We start from the raw sequence: 17,757 nt of genomic DNA on the forward strand, positions 1-17,757 counted from the left end.
TCAAATTTGTGGATAAGAGATATTCAACCAGTGAATATAATGCAAATATTCCAAAAATCCAAAAAAAAAGATCTGAAATCCAAAACATCTCTGGTCCCATGTATTTCAGATAAGGGATACTCAACCTATACCTTTGTTGGAAATAAGTTGACCATATATTTGTGGGTCTGTATCTGGACTCTTCTATCAAGTTATCAAGTGAGCTACGTGTCTATCCTTATGTCAGTATCTCTCTGTCTAATTACTGTAGCTTATGGTAAGCCTGGAAACTTTGTTCTTTTTCAAAACTGTTTTGGCTATTCTAGGTCATTTCCATTTACATATACATTTTAAAATCAGTTTATTAATTTACAATAGTTGGCAGCTGGGATTTTTATTGGAATTGCATTAATCTATAGATCAATTTGGGGAGAATTTATATCTTAAGAATATTGAGTTTTCCAGTCCTTGAAACTCTCACCATTTGTTTTTCTTTAATTTTTCTTTTACTTTCCATAGCAAGAGTGGATAGATCTTACACATATTCAGTTAAATTTAGCCTTAAATACTTCATTTTTAAAATGCTGTTGCAAATGTTTTGATAACTTTGAGTTCTTGTTCATTGCTAACATATAGAAATAGAATTGGTTTTTTTCGCTCTGTTACCCAGGCTGGAGTGCAGTGATGCGATCTTGGCTCACTGCAAGCTTCACCTCCCAGGTTCACACCATTCACCTGCCTCAGCCTCCCGAGTAGCTGGGACTACAGGTGCCTGCCACCATGCCCAGCTAATTTTTCTTGTATTTTTAGTAGAGACGGGGTTTCACTATGTTAGCCAGGATTGTCTCGATCTCCTGACCTTGTTATCCACCCGTCTCGGCCTCCGAAAGTGCTGGGATTACAGGCGTGAGCCACCGCGCCTGGCTGCAGTTGGTTTTTTATAGTGACCTTGTGTCCCGTTACCTTGCTAAACCTACTATTTCTAGTAGCTTTTTGGCTGGACTTCTTAGGATTTTCTACGTAGGTCATTATGTCATCTACAAAGAAAAAGTGTTTTACTTCTTCCTTTTCAATCTGTATGCCTTTTCTTTCTTTTTTTTCCCCTGTCCTTTTGCACTGGCTAGGCAATCCAGTACAATGTTGAGTAGAAGTAGTGAGAACAGACATCTTTGATTGTTCCCAATATTAGGGAGGAAGCATTCAGTCTTTCTGGTTGAGTATGATGTTAGCTGTAGATTTTTCATAAATGTTCTTTATCAAGAAGATCAAGTTACACCTTATTTCTAAATTTGCTGAACTTTTATCATGAATGAATGTAGAATTTTGTCATATGCTTTTTCAGCTCCTGTTGATATAATCATAAGGTTTTTAATATTACTGAATTACACTGATTTTTTAAAATGTTAAACCAATCTTGCATTCCTGGGATAAATTCTACTTGGTCATGATGCATTATCATATATTTTATATATATATATATATATACACACATATATTTATTTAATTTGCTTTAAAAAGTTAAGGTTTTTACATCTATATTCACAAAGGGTATTGATCTTGTTTTCTTGCAATGTCATTGTTGGTTTTGGTATCATGGTGACACTAGCATTATAGTGTTTCCTTGGCTCTGCTATTTTCTTAAAGAATTTGTGTAGAATTAGGATTACTTCTTACTTAAATGTTTGCAAGGATTATCCAGCGAAGCCATCTAGTCTAGAGTTTTCTTTGTTGGGAACCCCTTATTTTTAATATAGGAAGGACTTATCTTCTATTCTCTATCAACACAGTGTGTAGGCCAGGCACAGTGGCTTGTACCTGTAATCCCAGCACTTTGGGAGGCCAAGGCGGGAGGATCCCTTGACCCCAGGAGTTTGAGACCAGCCTGGGCAACATGGGAAGACCCTGGCTATTTATTTGTTTTATTTGTTTGTTTGGTCAGGATCTCACTCTTTCGCCCAGGCTGGAGTGCAGTGACACAATCACGGCTCACTGCAGGCTTGACATCCCTGGGCTCAGGTGATCCTCCTGCCTCAGCCTCCCAGGTAGCTAGGACTACAAGCACACACCACAATGCCCAGCTAATTTTTATGTTTTTTGTAGAGACAGGGCTTCACGACGTTGCCCAGGCTGGTCTTGCTCCCAGTGTGCTGGGATTACAGACGTGAGCCGCCGTGCCTGGCCAACCTCATCTCTACAAAATATAAAAAGATTAGCTGGGTGTGGTGGTGCACACCTGTGGTCCCAGCTACTCAGGAGGCTGAGGTGGAATGATTGCTTGAGTCTGGGAGACAAAGGCATCAGTGAGCTATGATTATACTACTGCGCTCCATCCTGGGTGACAGAGCAAGACCGTATCTCAAAAGAAAGAAAGAAAAAAGCAACACATGTTGTAGCCCTGAGAATGAAGGGTAATCAAGTTGTGAGAATCGTTGCTGCCTAAATAATGCTTCCAGCACACACAGTTCCACCAAGCCCTGTGTTTCCCTGGCCTTGGCTGTAGTGGAAGGGAATTTAAGTGATTTTAAGAGTGTTTTCAGGTGTGGGTACAATATTTTTTAAACTTTCTTTCTTTTTTTTTTTTTTTTTTGAGACAGTCTCACTCTGTCACCCAGGCGAGAGTGCAGTGGCACGGTCTTGGCTCACTGCAACCTCCACCTCCCGGGTTCAAGCAGTTCTCTGCCTCAGCCTCCCGAGTAGCTGGGATTACAGGCACCCACCACCACGCCCGGCTAATTTTTTGTATTTTTCGTAGAGACGGGGTTTCACCGTCTTGGCCAGGCTGGTCTTGAACTCCTGAACTCATGATCTACCTGCCTCGGCCTCCCAAAGTGCTGGGATTATAGGCATGAGCCACCGCGCCCAGCCATATTTTTAAAACTTTCTAAAAAACCTTGTCTGCAGCCAAAAAATACCCTGCTAGCTAACAGAGGGGTAGGTAGACCTGATTTCTATCGGCAATGCCAGAATGTCTCCTTTCCACCTTGTGCCTCCACTCTGGTCAGGGTGCAAGGTAGGGAGGCACAGAGGCGTGGCTAACCTATTCATACTCTTATTATCTGAAACTTTTTTGGAAAAATATTATAAGCTTATAGCAAATCAAACAATATAAAAGTATATAAAGAAGAAAAGACCACTGTCCCTGTACCTTGCACATAAGAAAACCAAATATTCACAATTCGATACATATCCTTCATTTTTCTCTATATTCTTTAAAAAATACACATATGCTCATATAGATAGGTATTTGTCTTTCTCATTCTTTTATTTCTTTTCCCCCAAATGGGATCATGGATGCTGAAACCTCCTTTTTTGACTTAACTAATGGACATTTCTCCAAGTATGTGCTTCTGTTGCTAGACTTTTCTCATTAATAGCTGCATACTTTTCCATAATAAGAATGTACAAGTTTATTCATCCTATTTGATACACAATCAGACGGTTTCCAGTGTTTTGCCTTTGAAAATAATGCAGCAATAAGCATCTTTGTACCTATATTCCTATATTACAGGAGCTTTTCCTTCTGTAGGAGACTCCCAGGAGCAGGATTGAAATTGTTGAATCAAAGAGCGTTACACATTTTCTTTCTTTCTTTTTTTTTTTTTTTTTTGAGATGGAGTCTTGCTCTGTCACCCAGGCTGAAGTGCAGTGGTGTGATCTTGGCTCACTGCAACCTCCGTCTCCCAGGTTTAAGCAGTTCTCTGCCTCAGCCTCCCAAGTGGCTGGGATTACAGGCACCTGCCACTACGCCCGGCTAGTTTTTGTATTTTTAGTAGAGACAGGGTTTCACCATCTTGGCCAGGCTGGTCTTGAACTCCTGACCTCGTGATCCACCTGCCTCAGCCTCCCAAAGTGCTGGGATTACAAGCATGAGCCATCGCACCCATCCGAGCGTTACACATTTTCTAGTCATTACCATCTTTTCGTGTGTTTATTACTTACTGACCATATACATTTCCTTTTCTGAAATTGCAGGCCTATATCTTTATTCATTTTTATCCTACATTTGTCTTTTTCCTAGCAGTTTGAAGATATTCTTTGAATACTGAGGATATGTTACATGTATTGCAAGGATTTTCACCAAATCTGTACTTTTTCACTTGGCTTTATTTATAGTATCTTTGGACATATAATTTAAAAAATATGTTTATAAAATTAAAAACCTGTTATTTTTTTCATGTCTTTTTGTGTTTACTGACTTGTTTATGTTTTCCGTCTGGGGTTATACAAAAATATTCATCAACATTTTCATCTTATTATTTTACTGTTTTGTTTTTTACATTCAAGACTTTAGCTAGAATTTAATTTTGTATGTAATGTAAGGAGGAGTCAAGACTTGGCATCTGGGAGTTTGCCGTAACTCTTCATATCTTGTGGCATTTTCCATGTTTTCATAATAACCCTCCAGTCAGCTCATAGTTCCTCAGGTTTCAGGCCTTTCCCATGTCGGCTGCTGTGCTGCAAACTGAGAGTGGGAAGGAACCATGTCTGTCTCTTTCTCCATTGCATCCTTCAGGAAGGACCAGTAAATGTTGCAAAGCACCTAGCATAGGGCCTAACACATTTTAGGCACTCAGACAACATTCATGGGGGGAATGAAAGTTGCATTCACACCGCATTACTATCACCCCTTGGCAAGTTTAATATTGATGGCTTTGTCTGCGTAAACAAGGGGAAATGTCATTCTCCTTAACGCCACTCATGGTCTCATGAGCTCACTCTGGTCCTTCCTCCTTCTGTGTCTTTATTCTTTGAGGTCTGCCTTCTCTTTATAAATCTGGCTCATTCTATAAGGACTCCCTTCTGGCAGAGGCAAGGTGGGGGGCGCTTTCTTCAAACCCCTTCTTAAAATCTAACAGTACTTATAAATTCTGCAATACTATTTAGCATTTAATCCACAATGGATTTTAGTCCTTTTCTAGCACCCATCACTGTGCTGGGCACATAGCCCATTAAATACATCAACTGTGACTGAAACAATCTTGCATGCCAAGGTTCTTTAAAAAGCCTGAGGTATAGCCTCAAGATTTGTTATGAAAGCCCTTAGGTCTAAGGAACAACAAACTGGGAAGAGGTAGAAAATGACCGTGAGAGCTGTTGAATACAAGAATGGTTTTTCTTTTTTTTTTTCTTTTTTTTTTCTGAGACAGAGTCTCACTCTGTCGCCCAGGCTGGAGTGCAGTGGCACAATCTCAGCTCACTGCAAGCTCCACCTCCCGGGTTCAGGCCATTCTCCTGCCTCAGCCTCCCAAGTAGCTGGGACTACAGGCGTCCACCACCTCGCCCGGCTAATTTTTTGTATTTTTAGTAGAGACAGGGTTTCACCGTGTTAGCCAGGATGGTCTCGATCTCCTGACCTCGTGATCCGCCCGCCTCGGCCTCCCAAAGTGCTGGGATTACAGGCGTGAGCCACTGCGCCCGGCCTAAGAACGGTTTTTCAAGTGAGACTGTGTAGTCACATTTAAATTGTCCTGAACACAATTGTTAGACAAACACGAGCAGGTATTGCTCTGTCCAAAGGCACAGGTCCACAGACTTTCTCAGGATGTTTTCTGTTTCCATGGCCTTCACCAGCTTGGATCTTTGGAGCTTCAGAGAAAATGGAAAGAAACTTGATGTGTCCCTATATTTGGTTTAGAAATAATATCAAATGGCTCTCAGCTCTTTCTGCGTGCATTTTTAATGAAGAAACGGCTAATTCTAGGGCTAGGGCAGGGACTATACAAGATGACCCTGGAGCATCTTGGGGGATTTTGTTTGTTGTTTTTGTAGAGGCAAGGTTTTGCCATGTTGCCCAGTCTGGTCTCAAACTCCTGGGCTCAAGCCATCTGCCCACCTCAGCCTCCCAAAGTGCTGGGATTACAGGTGTGAGCCACCACGCCCGGCCCCCTGGGGCATCTTGTAATGCCAGAAAGTACTCAAAACCAAAAGGATGGGCGTATGTCAAAGGGACACAGGAGCCAACTGGAAAAGCTCCCAATGGCCAAAGCTGGAACAATTCGAACAACAAAATAATATAGCATTGAATTATAGCCCAAAGAATAAAACAACCATGAGTTCATACTGATATAAATGACTGAATAAATAAATGGAAGAGACCAATCTCCCATACAGAAGAATTCCCAATAATTTATGTAGAAACTCCACCCTTAAGGAGATAGAGCATAGAAACTCCACCCTTAAGGAGATAGAGCATAACTTCAGGGAATAATTCCCCAACCCTTAAGAGTGGAATACATGTAATGACTTGCTTTCCAACATGAAAAAAAAATTAAAATTAAAGAAACAAAGAGTACAACATGAAAAAAGGGAGCAAAGTAACTTTACAGTGGAGAAACTTGGCAAAGACTACCTTAGCCAGGTGACCAAGGTTAACACCATCAGTAAGAAGTCATGTTGATCATATGTGCCCTTAATATGATGTGATGAAAATGACATTTCACCTCTGTGGTCTTCCAAAAACCGTAACCACAGCCTGTAAGAAAAACGGACATATCCCAATTAAGGTATGTGCTACAAAATACATAACCAGTTCTCCTCAAAACTATCAAAGTCATCAACAACAGCCAGGTGCAGTGGCTCACACCTGTAATCCCACCATTTGGGATGCTGAGGCAGGAGGATTGCTTGAGGCCAGCAGTTCAAGACCAGGCAGGCCAACATAATGAGACCCTTTTTTTTTTTTAATTAAAATTTTTAAAAATTAGCTAAGTGTTGCACATGCCTGTAGTCCTGGCTACTTGGGATGCTGAAGCAGGAGGATTGCTTGTGCCCAGCCAGGAGTTCACTCAGGAGTTGAGCCCAGGCTGCAGTGAGCTATGATTGTGCCACTGCACTTCAGCCCAGGCAACAGAGCGAGACCATGTCTCTTTAAAAAAAAGAAAAAAAAATCATCAAAAACAAAGAATGTCTAAGAAACTATCACAGCCTACAGGAGTCTATGGAAATATGACGATTAAATGTAATATGGTATGTTGGATGGGATCCTGGAACAGAAAAAGGACATTAAGCAAAACTAGTAAACTCTGAAAAAAGTATGAAGTTCAGTTAATAATATATTATTTCTTTAGTGGTGATAAATGTACCACAGTAAGGTGTTAACAGAACTGGGTCTGAGTACGTGGAAACTCTGTATTATCCTTGTACCTTTTCTGTAAATCTAAAACTAAAATTAAGCTTACTTAAATATTTTTAAAATACGCAGTTTGGGCAACAGATTGACTACATGCTTATCTTCAAAACTGTGCTTTTAATTACAGGGTGCTGGTGACAGCTTTGTGGGAGCTCTGGCCTTCTACCTGGCTTACTATCCAAATCTGTCCTTGGAAGACATGCTCAACAGATCCAATTTCATTGCAGCAGTCAGTGTCCAGGCTGCAGGAACACAGTCATCTTACCCTTACAAAAAAGACCTTCCGCTTATTCTGTTTTGATTGCTATTAGTCCCAAAATAAATATACCTGGGAATAAAATGTACTTGGGGGTGGCTGCTCCTGGCTAATGCTTATTAGAAAATGTCCTCGTCCCCTTTCTTTGCAAATATTAGTTCTTTTACGAAGTCATCCTCAAGCTTCAATTTATTTATAACGATGATTCTTTTGCTTTCCATGCATTTGCACAAAACAACCAGAATTAGAGATTCCACAACCAAGATCTGTACAAACATAAAGACAAGTAACCTCAATTGTCAACAGATTGTTAATGCCCCATGTGCACCATATGGCAGGGGTTGTGGACAACAGTGTCTAGAGTCAGAGCAGACTCTTCTTAAATAAGGGAAAGGGCACTTTCTAAGAGGGGCAGCTGATACTCAACTTCAGCTTAGTGTTGTCAACGCCTCTGGTTTTGTAAGGGAAGGCAGAAGTTTGGATATTTATTGAAACCCTTCAATGTTTATGTATCAGCAACTCATTTTTTTTTAAATGTAAACACCACAGGGGCGTGGTGGCTCACGCCTGTAATCCCACCACTTTGGGAAGCAAGGCAGAAGAATTGCTTGAGCCCAACATGGCAAAACCTCATCTCTACTAAAAATACAAAAAATTAGCCAGGTGTGGTGGCACACACCTGTAGTCCCAGCTACTCAGGAGGCTGAGGTGGGAGGATAACATGAGCCTGGGAGTTCAAGGCTGCAGTGAGCTATGATCACACCACTACACCCCAGCCTGGGTGACAAAGCAGACCCTCTATCAAAAAAAAAAAAAAAGACGTAACCACCACCTATGGGCCACATTCAACCCATGGGCTGAATAAGTAAGTCATTTGTTAAACCAGGTAAGTTTTTTTTTTTTTTAAGCAATTCATGCATGTCACAGACCCTTTACATCAGCTTAGCTAGGATCAGGTGAAAGATTTTTCTTGTAACTCAACACTATATACAGTTTCAACCTAAAAAGAGCCAAGATCTCACCTATTATTGCTTTGAACCAGAGCTTTATCAAAAGATGCCATAAAATAGCTGATTGACCATGAGGCCACAAGCCCTAAGACTCATCAACTATCTGCCTCTAATTCCACTGCCAGAGAGCTGCTCTTACATTTCCCTCAGAGCCAGGTTTGGGCCATGGAGAAGGAACTTCTTATTTTGTAGTCAGGGTGGGCACTGTATCATTCTCCCACACAAATGCTTTAAATGGGGTAGGATGTGAACCAACAGATCTTAAAATGAGCAGATCCTTTTCAACCGGGAACTTGACAAAGGAGAAAACTGGACAATTTTCAAAACTTGTGGGAAACAACAGCCTGAGTGAGAAAGTGTATGGCTCTGGGCAGGAGAGAGGTCCGTATCTGAACATTAGGGATTGCTCCCAGAATTCCATGCTAGTTAGCTGTGTGGTACCACCATGCCCCAGAAGTCTTAGCAGTGGCTTTATTGAAACACTATACCTTCTTTTATTTTAAAAGGAAAGAAAAATCTAGGGAATAAAGGAATCCAAAGCTGTCCCAGAAAATCCTAGATACTGCTTTGGTGATCTGGGTTTGAAAATATAGGCCTGTAGCATTTTTCCTAATTATATAAGCACAAATCAGAAATAGAGGTTCTCTTGGTTTGTGTTACAAGGCTCCTCTTTTTGTCATTCCTGGTCCCCCTTGCCATCTCTGTTATTACATGGGAGTTTCTTCAAGATCACTCTGGAATGTTACTCTGCCTTTTCTCTGAGTACAGAGGGAGCAGGCTGGAAACTCTTACATAAGTGTTGTTATGGAAACATTTATTACATGGAACAATGGTTATTTTTTAGTAATGTGGTTGATTTTTAAAACCTCAAATAGTGGGGAAAAACATCACTAAGACACAATAGCATAGGCTATTTTAATATTTTTTATTAAGGGCTATAAAAATACCCAGAAAGATAAATAAATGTGATGCAATGATATCTGTCCTAATATGAAGAACTTTCTTTCACTGCATTGTTTTCCTTCACAATGGCCTTCAAATCACAGGAGGCAGTGATTCCATGCCATTTCCTCTTCTTTTATTACACGCTACAGGATTTCTGAATCAGTATCCCCGCCCTCAGTCTTCTCTTTATAAATCAAAGTCATTTTCAATCCACCATTTAAAGGGAGCGTATTTTTTTCTTTTCCACGAAGAGGACTCTTTGTTTCACTATGGAGGGAGAAAAAAAGAATTGTAGCAGAAAATTATTAAGTATCATCGCCATTTTTATAAAAAATACATATCAGACCATAAGCCCTCACCTTTCTCTTATTTTACTATTCCTTGATATGAAGATGGAGCTGATTTGCAAACGCAGTTCCTCCATCCCAGGAGCCAGGGCAGACTGGAGAAAATGGCTATAGGGCCACTAGCTAATCAGCAGCATCCTTGGTATGCCACAAGTCATATTTCAACCAATGAAGAAATATTCACATTAAGAAAGAAAACTAGGGACAAAAATGGAAAACAATGTTTTCACCCAGTTAATGTCCACTCTTGTAGGAGGTAAGCAAGGACAGACTGGCAGCTGGACTCCAGAAAGAGAGCAGCAAGAACCAACTGGACCATGCTGTCTGGAAGAGTAATAGACACTAAACCTCTACTTCCCAGAGATGGGTTAATACACCCAAATACAGAGTTTTTAGTTTGGTACTATAATTAATATCATAACCAAAATCTCATTATTGTAAATATTAGAGTACAGTTCTCTGAAACAAAGTGCTACCGGCCTGGATGAAACACTGAAGGCTAGCTGGGCGCAGTGACTCACACCTGTAATCCCAGCACTTTGGGAGACCGAGGTGGTCATATCACCTGAGGCTGGGAGTTCAAGACCAGCCTGGCTAACATGGAGAAACCCCATCTCCACTAGAAATACAAAATTAGCCAGGCATGGTGGTGCATGCCTGTAATCCCAGCTACGCGGGAGGCTGGCGCAGGAGAATCACTTGAACCCGGGAGGCAGAGGTTGCAGTGAGCCGAGATCGCACTATTGCACTCCAGCCTGGGCAACAAGAGTGAAACTCCGTCTCAAAAAAAAAAAAGAAGAAAAGATTGAAGACTAGATGCTGAGCAGTAAGGCTTTCATATTTCTATAATGCCTTATGGCACTCGATTAACTTCCATCTCTCACACACACACACCCACACACCCACACACACACACACCCCTACCTATTTCCTCTTTGCTAAAACAAAAACAAGAAAACACCAGAAATGGAATAATCACCCAAGGAAGATCCAGGAACTTAAACAACTATGACCTAACAATTCCTCACTTGTCCCTATCATACAGACATTTTAGCTTTTTTCTTCTACAGTCAATATGGATACTCTGCATATGAGATTCCCAAGCTATCTACGATTAAGAATGAGCTTATCTAAGTAAGTCCATTCTCACCTCCACTCCTACCTTAATTCTGGTTTAGTAGGGCTAGAGTTGGACTGAAGTCTACATTTTTTAAAACTACTCAATTGATGGGCAGCTGAATTTAAGAATCATTAACCTGTCAACAGAATTTATCTATGATATTAATACACTGTACATAAGGGATCTTTTTAACATACTTCAAATCATGTGAAATGTAAGTAGGATTGATCCTCCTAAAACTCCAAGGAGGACTACAATGCATTAATGCATTACAAGATGGTAGTAAAGAACCAAAACAGTTTCTCATCAATGTTACGACAAGAAATATTTCCCCCATGGTTTTCTACAGGGAACTAAAAACTTGGTTTAAAAAAAGGCGGGGGGTAGGGGGGTTGTCTCACTGAAAAGCAATCTGGAGACTATTTAAATGACCCTGACTAGGAGTAACTGATTAAGGTTAGTAGAGCAAGGCTATATTGAGTAGAATTCTTTGATTCATTCACTGCACCTATTCCTTTAACTCAAAGAATAAAATATTTAAGTCCATAGAACTGTGCTAGGCAATGTAGAGTTTACAAAAGTGTAAGAAGACTCCCTGATTTAATACATCAGTACATCATGAGGTGCCCACACAAATGTCCAGTAAACCCCAGAGGAACCTAAAGGTCAGAAAGGGACAGGAATGGTGACAGAAGTCCTCATGGAAAGTGTCAAGTTTGGTCCCTGAAGACAGATCAGCATTTGGATTAAATGAACCAGGAATGGGCATCTGGTTTAGTAGAGGGATTGGTGATAGGAGTCTCAGTGGGGATCCATGGCCTGACCACAGGGATGGGTCTTGATTTAAAAAAAAAAAAAAAAAAAGTTTTAGATTAATTTGGCTCCATGTAAGAGACAGAACAGGGACTTGGCCAGGAATGGTGGCTCATGCCCATAATCCCAGCACTTGGGAGACTGAGGTAGGAGGATCAGTAGAGGCCAGGAGTTCCAGACCAGCCTGGGCAACACAGAAGACACTGTCTGTACAAAAAAAAAAACAAAAACCTATTTTTAAATTAGAAGGGCTAACCACAATGGCTCAGGCCTGTAATCCCAACACTTTGGGCAGCCAAGGTGGGCGGACTGCTTGAGCTCAGGAGTTCGAGACCAGTCTGCACAACACAGACCCCATCTCTATTTTTAAAAATTAAATAAATAAATACATAGAAGAACAGGGACTTGAGTGAGAAAGACTCGGTTCCAACTCTGGCTCCACCATTTATCAGCTATGAATCCCTGGGAAAATTTCTCAAAGTACTCTATCCTGCTTTCTTCCCTGTGGGAGAGAGAACTGTCTCCCTCACAAGGTTGTTGCTGGACACATAGTGCGCACTCAACACTGTGAGTTGAAATGACACACTGCTACCCACAATTGTAAACATGAATTAATTTTCTGTCAAAATATTTGCTGCTTAATTCATAGAAGAATGAATCTGTCAAGTTCTCTCCCTACATCTAACCAAAATCGATTCTGCTTCAATTACAGTCTATATTGTCTTGTTTAGTCATCCAAGGAATTAAAACTGACAAGTTTTCATTCTCTTTATGATAAACCTTCAATATATTTAAGAAAGTTTAATAAGCTCATGCCTCAGCCTTTAATCCTTCCTCTTCGGAAATTAGCATCTAGTTTTATACGTGGAAAAGGAATTCGAAAGGATAGGCACATGCAGCTGCTTCTTGCCACAGACTATCTTATGAAATGCTCAAATAATTGGGAATTTTTTCACGTTTCCTTACCTATTTCCTTCATAAAGCAGACCAACAATCATCGTCCTCAAACTTAACAATTTACTCATCACAGTAAAACATGCTGGGAGAACTGCCAAGATATTTGGTACCCTGGGCAATGGGGGCAGGCCCCGAGCAAACATCTTCATCACGAACACGTGCAGGGCATTCAGCAGGTGGGCAGAAAGCCAGGCAGTCTGCTATCCCAGAACATTCTCTTCTTCAGAAAAGACAAAGTTGTGCTGTCAAAGCTAAGACCATTCCTTATCAGAAAAATTCTAAGCGTCTGTTTGAAATTTATACGTGAATCTTTTCTCCCACTTTGAACTATGATCAGAACTGTTTATGGCTGTATCCTTTCCCAATCTCAAAACTTAAAATCAAACTGACAATTATTAAGTTCCTAATACCTCCATACTAAAGATGAAAAGCCCAATACATTTTTTCATACTTAAAATATCACAGAATGTTACTCAGTCATCCCTTTGACTTTTCACCAGCTGACACAAAGAAATCAGAGGGAGAAAAACATACCAATCCAATTCTAAACCTTATCAATCCAACAGCAAACCTCATCATTTTTCCACCATATGAGGAATCATCCTGAAATTCAGACTCCTTATCATCAGATACAGACCTAGAATTCCCTTTTCACTCTGATAATGAATAAACAGAAATTTGAACACCATAAAAACAGCAAGGAATTTTATTTCTGTTAAAGGATGGAACACAAGAAACTTTAAGCTGACAACTGTGCTTCTTGGAGCCTTTAAAAAATGTCTGCTCATGTTATTATAGCCATTATCTTGTTAAGAAGCAATGGCCGGGTGCAGTGGCTCACACCTGTAATCCCAGCACTTTGGGAGGCTGAGGTGGGTGGATCACCTGAGGTCAGGAGTTCAAGACCAGCGTGGCTAACATGGTGAAACCCTATCTCTACTAAAAATATAAAAGTTAGCTGGGTGTGGTGGCACACACCTGTAGTCCCAGCTACTTGGGAGGCTGAAGCAGGAGAATCACTTGAACCCAGGAGGCGGAGGTTGCAGTGAGCCAAAATTGTACCACTGCACTCCAGCCTGGGCGACAAAGTGAGACTCCATCTCAAAAAAAAAAAAAAAAAAAAAAAATTAATTATAAAGAGCACAAAATGAACAGCCAGAGCTCTAAAATTAAAAAACACGTTTGCTATTTTTACATAAATCTGCACATAAAATCCAGAAACAGGATAGGCATCCACCAACAGCAATCAGGTGCTGACTCTATTTTTGTTTGTGAGCAGATAATATGGCCTTAGGAACACTTGTCTCTTCTAGATAAATATTTCCATCTAATGAGACCATTTAAAGTTACCATATAGTACAGCATTTTAGTGGATGGCACAAAATGGAAAAATCAAATTTCCTACCCCTACTGCACTAATATATAGAAACCATATTCCTTTAACTTCTATCAGGACCCAAAAACTAGCCACTGTCGAACAGATGATGCCAGGACACCACACCGTCCCCTTCTTAAGACACTTGTCTGTTTCCAGAACACTACCACCTATTCTCTTTACATAGCTGGTTTCTCACCTTCAGGTCTCGGTTATCTCCTCCTGGAGAGACCTTCCCTGATTTAGCCATCTAATGTGACTTTCCCTACCACTCCCCAACTTCATCCTACACCTCAGCATCCTGATTGTTTCTCTCACAGCACTTATAATTTGTCATCTTTTCTCCCCCTCTCAGACTAGACTAAGTGCCAAGAGTACAGGGACTTGACTTGTCTTGTGTCCTGGTGTATCCCAGCACCTGGGACGTTAAATAGCATCATAACAATCATTCAATACCTATTTACTAAATGAATGCTAGTGTCAGAGGCTAAAAAAACACCTCCAGAGAGTTCAGATGTTCAGCCTACAAAGGGGGCAACAGGTCTTGGAAGCATTAACCTCCCCAGATCTTACCAACTGGATCGTAATGCAAAAGAGTCAGTTTTTCCCGCAGTCGGTTTCTCTTGGTGTTGAAGCAGAAACCTGTCCCAGCTTCGCTCACCATTCTCACCAGAATGTTTCTAAGATTAAAAAGTACGCTGTTATGTACGAGCTGACGAAATAAACTAAAATCAGTCACGGGGGGATGGCACATTTTGAGAACTCTGTAGGGTAATATTAGTTGTGAGATATCACTTGGCCCTAAGAAGGTTCAGTTGTAAGACAGCCTAAGTTTTCCATGAAACAGTTTCAATGGTTTCAAATCTCTAGGATTTGCTCCACTACACAGAGTTACTTCGCAATGACCTAACCAAAACAATAAGAACAATCAAGCCACATTGCGGGACTAGCCTCAGACATCCACCCTTCACGAGGAGCAGAAGTCAGGAAGGGGAAAATATCAAAATACTGGTAACCACAGCTGGCTAGTGAGGAAATTGTAAAGATCGCTGTCTCAGAACAGCCCTCTCTTCCAGGGCATAAATGATTATATTCAGGAAGGGACAAAATAAAGAGACTAAAGCTTTTAGTTTGCTAATGTGCAAAACTTTGTGCCCCTTCATATTTCATTTAAGTTCCACTCATCCAAAGCAGAAAGTCCATGTTTGCCTCACCAGATCTTTTAATACCTGTACTGTTTGTTATTTTTTCATGTGTCTTGTCTCCCCATGTAGACCATGTTATTTTATTTCTCATGTAATTCCAAAACAACCTGGAAGCATCTAACACTATATTACACACCATTGCATTGCTTTCAACATTCAGCACAGTGCCTCATAAGAGGCATACAGTATTTGTTTGTAATTAAGATAGACAATAATTACTCATTCAACACAGATTCAACAAATATTAAGCACTTACTCTGTGGAAGGCAATCTGGGAAATACAAAGCTCTACAAGTCTATGTCTATGTCCTCTAGGAGCTAACAGTACTGTATGGAAGGTGAGTTGGTACATGAGGTCAATCAGGCAAGACATATATGAAATATGTCACAAGGGTAGAAAGAACGAGAGTCAGAATATACCTCTACAGAAACCAAAGGCAAGAGATTCCTATAGATCCTTGGGGCAGGGAATTTTGACATAAATAACTGGACTGTGGCGAAAGCTACGTGAATCACTGAAAGATACTGGGAGGGAAAGCGCTAACATACATGTTTTTCATTAACTTTAATCCAAAAGACTAGCTTTAAGGATTTTCAATGTCTTGAGTTGCAAGGAAAAGCTGCTTTAGAACCTCCCTATTTTTACCACAAAATCTTCAGTTATTGTCTACAACATTTATTTTGAAATACAAGTTTGGTAGTTCTAGTCTCTCTGGTACAGCATGGAATCTTTAATCTTGGCTATTTTTGAAATGCTTATACCATGAATGCAAAGGATTACAAAACTCATTAAAACAGACTATGATTTAATCAAAGCAGAGTTTGTTCTTCTGGATTCCTGTAGTGAGCTCCAGACACATGGCCCCTGGTCCTCGATTTGAGGAAATGGAAATATGGTGGTAGTCCAAATACAGCACAGCCCAACGGTTTGTTTAGAAACAGACAGTGAGCTCACAAATCCTGGGACTAGAAAAGCAGCAAAGGTTCCTTCAAGTATTTCAATGCTCACAGAAGTAGCTCAGTTCAGCAGGAGGGAAAATATTTTTGAAAGAGTTCATAGAGAAAAAATAATCAACTAAGTAATCCACAAACCAACTCTTAGGAAATCAAGGCCCAATGCTTAATTTCATATAAGGATGTACTGGGAGCAGCTAGACTAACGAATCTAACATAAACAAGTGACGTTTAAAAAAGGAAAAATCTTTACTTACTTTGACTTGCTCTTGGCAACTTTTTTGTAGACAGGAAGGGTTGGAAAAGAAAATAAAAATATAAATGTATTCTCTTTCTTATGCAAAGTTCATATAAATATCAGTAATAACCAAAAATATTTAACTTATGAAATATGCCATGAGGTGTCACTCAAGTAACTATTCCCTATCTATTAGGGATCCCCTTAGGATTTTATAGAAGGAAGGTTAAAAGATCCAATCAGACCAACACAATTCTAGATTTAATATTTTGCATAATTTCATGACTGTTGGACTGGCTACCTTTTAAATCTTTCTAAAGTAATACCTGCTTCATTTTTTCCCTCTTCTAAGGTGCAAGTATTCGCGCTGCAGCAAGCTTCTTGTTTGACAAGTTTAACCTTTGCAAATTACAACAACCATCACATGTGGTGAAAACCAGATACTAAATCTAACTGGGAAGTCAGCCAGGGGTAAAGAAGAGCACTGACTCGGGAGCCCGAGGACTTCTTTAACTGCCCTGCCGCATTACTCAGGCAATTCATTGCCCCTCTAGGGAGCGGTTTCCTTATTTTTAGAGTTCGAAATGGGTGGGCTGCAAATTCTGAGGTCCTTCGGACAAAGATTCTCCTAACACGGGCTGGAGAAAAACGCCCCACAGCCAGACTCAACAGTCCGTGAGGACGGCAACTGAATCCAGACACCGCAGACCCCTTCTCAGGCACCCACAGGTCCGCGCAGGAAGGCGCGCCGCGGGGCATGCCGGACGCTGTGGTCCTGAAGGCCTGGAAAAGTACGCAGCTGCAGCTTCCCGTCCTGTTCGCACATCCTTCCCCGCATCATTCCGGGGCCCTGCCTGTCACGGCCCCCTAACCCTCGCCGTAACCCCTACCGGCGTCTCCAGCCCCACTTACAGAAGACCGCGGAGAGGAACATGGTGACCACACCTGGGCAGTCTCCGTCACCGGCCAAAAGGCCCCCAACCAACAACAACTGCTTCCGGGGCACGGCCCGGTTCTGGAAGAGGACATCCGGCAGTCGCCCGAGGCCACGCCCCCCGCCTGGAACCTGCCTCTAGTCGTCTGGCTCGTTCCTCGGTTTCTCAGAGCGAGTGTGTTTTGCTTTTGTCGTGCTGGAGGTTGGAATCCTCATCATTCTGGAAAGGGATTTACAGCTCAGGGTTCGCGCCCCGGCCCTGACTCCTATTTCTGGGTCAAGTGCTTTCAGCGTTAGGTGCTTTCCATATTTGTTTCACGAAATAATCGCAACCACCTGCATTAGACCCACAAGAACAACTGTGTATTGTACTTCGGCCGCTCCAGCGTATCAGCCCCTCGCATATTTTCTTAAAATGTTGCCTCCCCCGACCCAACTCCCTCTCCGCCTGGTTAAGCCTTACTCTCACTCTTCTGAGTCCCTTCGGCATTAAGA

The 17,757-nt window shown here is 41.2% G+C and overlaps 2 protein-coding genes across 4 annotated transcripts in view; one reads left to right on the top strand and one right to left on the bottom strand.

The window, feature by feature from the left end:
* The window catches only part of RBKS (ribokinase), a 107,754-nt gene extending 100,263 nt beyond the window's left edge, over nucleotides 1-7,491 (top strand). For both annotated transcript variants that reach the window (XM_003827130.7, XM_034952863.3), the window contains one exon: nucleotides 7,236-7,491. In XM_003827130.7, the coding sequence (XP_003827178.1) occupies nucleotides 7,236-7,409 (174 nt within the window). In that variant the 3' untranslated portion in view covers nucleotides 7,410-7,491. The remainder of the gene's footprint in view (nucleotides 1-7,235) is intronic.
* A 1,789-nt stretch (nucleotides 7,492-9,280) lies between these two features.
* Nucleotides 9,281-17,379, bottom strand: MRPL33 (mitochondrial ribosomal protein L33). 2 transcript variants are annotated; one of them, XM_008952497.4, is made up of 4 exons: nucleotides 17,241-17,379; nucleotides 16,348-16,366; nucleotides 14,505-14,611; nucleotides 9,281-9,586 (listed from the first exon to the last, which is right to left on the bottom strand). In XM_008952497.4, exons 1-4 carry the CDS (start codon nucleotides 17,260-17,262, stop codon nucleotides 9,537-9,539), a joined length of 198 nt encoding a protein of 65 aa, XP_008950745.1. In that variant the 5' UTR covers nucleotides 17,263-17,379; the 3' UTR covers nucleotides 9,281-9,536. The 2 variants fall into 2 exon arrangements, with proteins under 2 accessions (XP_008950745.1, XP_008950746.1); XM_008952498.4 differs by lacking the exon at nucleotides 14,505-14,611 and having other exon boundaries at nucleotides 17,241-17,371.
* Nucleotides 17,380-17,757: the final 378 nt, after the last annotated feature.

The sequence above is a fragment of the Pan paniscus genome, chromosome 12, assembly GCF_029289425.2.
Source record: "Pan paniscus chromosome 12, NHGRI_mPanPan1-v2.0_pri, whole genome shotgun sequence".
NCBI lineage: Eukaryota > Metazoa > Chordata > Mammalia > Primates > Hominidae > Pan > Pan paniscus.

Excerpts from the sequence above, each read along its gene's own strand:
- MRPL33 (XM_008952497.4), bottom strand. The coding sequence starts at position 17,262 with ATGTTCCTCTCCGCGGTCTTCT. Across the intron at positions 9,587-14,504 it reads TTTGCATTACGATCCAGTTG|TGAAACAAAGAGTCCTCTTC; the intron begins GTAAGATCTGGG and ends CTCCCTCCATAG.